Source organism: Triticum aestivum, unplaced genomic scaffold (assembly GCF_018294505.1).
Source record: "Triticum aestivum cultivar Chinese Spring unplaced genomic scaffold, IWGSC CS RefSeq v2.1 scaffold229292, whole genome shotgun sequence".
NCBI classification, from domain to species: domain Eukaryota; kingdom Viridiplantae; phylum Streptophyta; class Magnoliopsida; order Poales; family Poaceae; genus Triticum; species Triticum aestivum.
In genome coordinates, this window is record NW_025238037.1 from 1 (window position 1) to 4,416 (window position 4,416).

Below are 4,416 nucleotides of genomic sequence, written 5' to 3' on the forward strand. Positions count from 1 at the left end.
AATGCTAGTCCTACTTCTACAATGTGGCGATGTTTTCGCTCAGCGGAACCGTTCTGTTGGTGAGCATGGGGACAAGATACATGATGAGAAATTCCAATTTTTTGGAAAAAGGAATTAAGTTTCTCATACTCACCTCCCCAGTCTGTTTGCATGGCAAGAATTTTAGAGTTCAGTTGACGTTCAACAAGACTTTGAAAGTTGCTAAAAACTTGAAAAACATCGGCTCGCTTTTTGAGCAAATAAATCCAAGTAAACTTGCTATAGTCATCAATAAAGCTTACATAATAGGAAAATCTACCGACTGAAGTGGGGGCTGGTCCCCAAACATCTGAAAAAATGAGTTGTAATGGAGCAGTAGACACACTAGTAGAGATGGGATAAGGTAATTGATGACTTTTTGCTTGTTGACACGCATCACAAACTGACTCAATACTAGACACAAAAGGAAGTTTATTCTTGCTAATGACATGCTGAACTATAACTGAAGAAGGATGACCCAAGCGTTGATGCCACTTTTCTGAAGATGGTTTGGTGACACTCCAAGCTTGTTTATTTGACTCTGACGTAGAAGAAGATGATGTGATTGGATAGAGACCTCCCTCGCATCTTCCTCTAAGGATGACTCTCCTCGTTGCCAAGTCCTTAATCACAAAAGAGTTAGGATAGAATATAATGAGAACATTATTGTCACGTGTAAAACGATGAACGGAGACAAGATTTTTTGATGCATGAGGGATATGTACGACATTGTTGAGGCGAAATTTTTTCTGAGGGGTTCTAACAATTGAGTTACCAATGTGAGTAATATCCATACCAGCTCCGCTTGCCGTGTGAACTTGGTCACCTCCGTGGTATTTCTCCCGCATTGTCAACTTATCAAGCTCTCCTGTGATATGTTCGGTGGCACCCGAATCTGCATACCAATTAGTGTCTATGCCATACGAGTTGGTGACGAGGTTAACCTTCTTCCTTTCCGGATGATCTTCCTTGTACCGATCCCAGCAGTCTCTGGCGCCACCAGCATGGAATTTGTAACATATCTGGCACTCGGGGTAATCCTCCTCATGCTGCTGCTGATACTGCTGCTGCGATGGCTGGCGTTGACGCTGTTGGTAGCCATTGTTCCCACCGGTGCGAACAGGAGAAGAGGGAGCACGATCAGAGCGACCACGCCCTCTACGTCCGCGGTTTCCTCTGCCCCGAGACTGGCCGCGCCCCCTGTACATGGCATTGGCTGACGAACGAAAGCCTGGTCCATCGCCAAGCATCTCCATCCTCTGATCAAAAGCGGAAATCTGCGAGAAAAGATCATCAACAGAGATTGAATTCTTGATGGCGCCAACTGCTGCAACGACGGGATCGTAATCCCGATCGAGTCCGGCGAGGATATAGTCCACCATCTCTCCATCTGTCACCGGACGACCTGCTGCTGCAAGCTCGTCTCCGAGACTCTTCATCTTGGTGATGAAAGCGTTGCTGGACATGTTGCCCTTCTTGGTGTTGGAGATGGCGATCCTCAGGTTTGTAATTCGCGATTGCGACTGCGCAGCAAAGATCGTGGTAAGGGCGGTCCATAGATCAAGGGTACTTTCCTTACCGATAACTTGCGCGAGGATTTCTGGAGTGAGCGAGTTTAGCAGATAACTTAGGACCTGCTGATCCCTGGCAATCCATGGGCCATACAGTGGATTTGGCTCGATGGCCGTGGTCTTGTCCGTCTTAGTGACCTCCACTGTTTTCGGCGGCGCTGCATCGCTGCCGTCGAGAAGACCGGTCACCTGCGCACCTCGCAGGGCCGGCAGAACTTGCGCCTTCCATAGGAGGTAGTTCCCCCTTGCGAGCTTCTCTGTTGGAGGGGCGCCGAGGTTGAGGCCGTTGGCGCTGGAGCTCATGACGATGACGATGGAAGGGCGCTAGGGTTCTGAATTTTTTGTGTTGCTAGATGATAGGGAAGAGGCTAGCTCTGTATACCATGTAAGAATTTGGTATAAGCGTTCCTACTCCTCAAGGGAGCCGCGTCATGTATATTTATATGGGGCAACAATGCCTTGCCTTGGCGTACAAGAGAAACCAGAAAGAAATCCAATCTGGTTCGGTATAGGAGATAGACAGGGATACGGGAGAGAGAGAGATAGAGATAAGTTTAAGATTACATGGAGTAAACTGCTCAAACTCTAACACTCTGCACCCTCCGCTACTCCGGCGAGGACTTCCTGGGGCGGCCGGAAGACAACAGCCCGGTCATAAACGCCATGGACGTGAACGGGTCGACGTTTGCTGCATGGGACAGCGGGAACGCGACGTCCCGGAGCTTCTTCCTGTCCCTGGTTGGCACTCTATTCGGGGAGATGGCGATGTACGGCTCGTACAATTCCACGGTGCGCCGGTTTGCCAGCGCCGTTATGTACGTCAACCCGCAGCTGCCGACGGTGTACGGCCTGGCGCAGTGCACGCCAGACCTCTCCTCGGGGCAGTGCTGGCACTGCTTCCAGGGCCTCGAGGAGCAGACGCGCCAGTGGTACGATGGCCGTGAGGGCGGCCGCATCGTCGGCGTCCGGTGTAATATTCGCTATGAAAGCTACCAGTTCTACGACGGTACGGCCGACGTCAGGATCGGCTTACAGGGTGGCTCATCTTCACCAACAGAAAGCAATGGTAAGGGACAGTGTACTGTGTACCTCCGATTTTTTTTTCAAGAGCCACAGAAACATGAGCAATTCGTGGTACTTAATTTGTTATTTTAGGTTTTCCAGTTATACTATTGTTACATAGTATTTATTTTTGTATCATGCAGGAAGCAAGCACAGAAAGACCCTAATCATCATTCTATGCGTGTCCATTACGGTGTTCAGTTCTATATTGGTTTGCTGCCTTCTACTCATGAGAAGGCTAAGAAAAGGAGCTGGTAAGGAGAAGACAACACATTGCAAGAAAATTTCGTGCTTTTTCTCAACACCATTTAACTCATCACCTGCAATTAATATCCAATTCAGGAAAGACAAAATTAGAACAAGCACATAAGAGGAACAACTCCAAGACAGTGGAGGCTCTGAAGCTATGGAAGATCGAAGAGAGCAGCTCAGAATTCACCTTGTACGACTTCCCTGAGCTCGCTGCTGCCACGGACAATTTCTCCGAAGAGAACAAGCTCGGACAAGGCGGCTTCGGTCCGGTGTACAAGGCAAGTGGATACGCCGTTTACCATGTAATGTGATCAATCGAACTCTAATCTTTTTGTTACCATTGTGTTTCTTTTCAGGGAATGTTTTGTGATGGAACCGAGGTGGCGGTGAAGAGGCTCGCGGCGCAGTCTGGGCAGGGGCTTGTTGAGTTCAAGAACGAGATCCAGCTCATTGCCAAGCTGCAGCACACGAACCTCGTCAAGCTCGTGGGTTGCTGCGTGCAGGAGGAGGAGAAGATGCTGGTGTACGAGTACATGCCCAACGGAAGCCTAGACTTCTTTATCTTCGGTAAATTACTAACTACGTGCAAGAACTTTTATTAAGACCATCTTTAGTTCTTCCCTTGAATGGAATTCCTGATATGGTAACCACTTTGTGCAATGTGGACCAAGAGAGAGGGCCCTTGTTGGACTGGAAAAAACGGCAACACATAATCGAAGGGATCGCGCAGGGGCTCCTGTACCTCCACAAGCACTCATGGGTGCGCATCATTCACCGGGACATGAAGGCCAGCAACATATTGCTGGACAAAGATCTCAGCCCCAAGATCTCCGACTTCGGCATGGCCAGGATCTTCGGCTCAAACGTGATGGAAGTCAACACCAACAGGGTTGTCGGCACCTAGTAATTAAGAGAAGCATTTTTACCCCTTTTTTGAATCTTTTTGAATGATTTGAAGATTGCTCACCATGCCTGCCGCTCCACGTTCTGTGCTGTACTCTATGTAGCGGTTATATGGCACCTGAGTATGCTTCGGAGGGCCTCTTCTCGGTCAAGTCTGACGTCTTCAGCTTTGGTGTGTTGCTGCTGGAGATAGTGAGCGGCAAGAGGAACAGCAGCGGTCACGGCCAACACTATGGAGAATTTGTCAACCTCCTCAGCTACGTAAGCTTCTGCTGAATTTTTTAGTTTCATGAGTTAACAAGAACCCAAATCCTAGCACTTCTTGTTCCTAGACAAAATACAAAAATGAGCGGCTTATCCGTCACAATAAGGTAAAAAATGTCACATCAGCAACCTAAGGCACTGACAGGAACCCTCCGTTCCTAAATACAAGACTTTTTAGAGATTCCAATTTGGCCTACATATGAAGCAAAACCTCATTAGTTAATGTGCCGTACGATTTTTGGGCGACAGGCATGGCAGCTGTGGAAGGATGGGAGAGCGTTGGAGCTGGTCGACCCGACGCTGGGCCACTGCAACGAGCAGGTGACATACATGATGTGGTGCGTCA

At 48.7% G+C, this 4,416-nt stretch overlaps 1 protein-coding gene across 1 annotated transcript; it reads left to right on the plus strand.

The window, feature by feature from the left end:
- Positions 1 to 2,187: 2,187 nt before the first annotated feature.
- Positions 2,188 to 4,410, plus strand: LOC123176593 (putative cysteine-rich receptor-like protein kinase 20; the record flags this gene model as incomplete). The annotated part of the gene is made up of 7 exons (XM_044590720.1): positions 2,188 to 2,655; positions 2,795 to 2,905; positions 2,994 to 3,205; positions 3,260 to 3,469; positions 3,568 to 3,806; positions 3,911 to 4,067; positions 4,320 to 4,410. Coding segments are annotated over exons 1-7 (1,423 nt in total), but the record flags the coding sequence as incomplete, so codon positions are not given.
- Between the last annotated feature and the right edge of the window lie 6 nt (positions 4,411 to 4,416).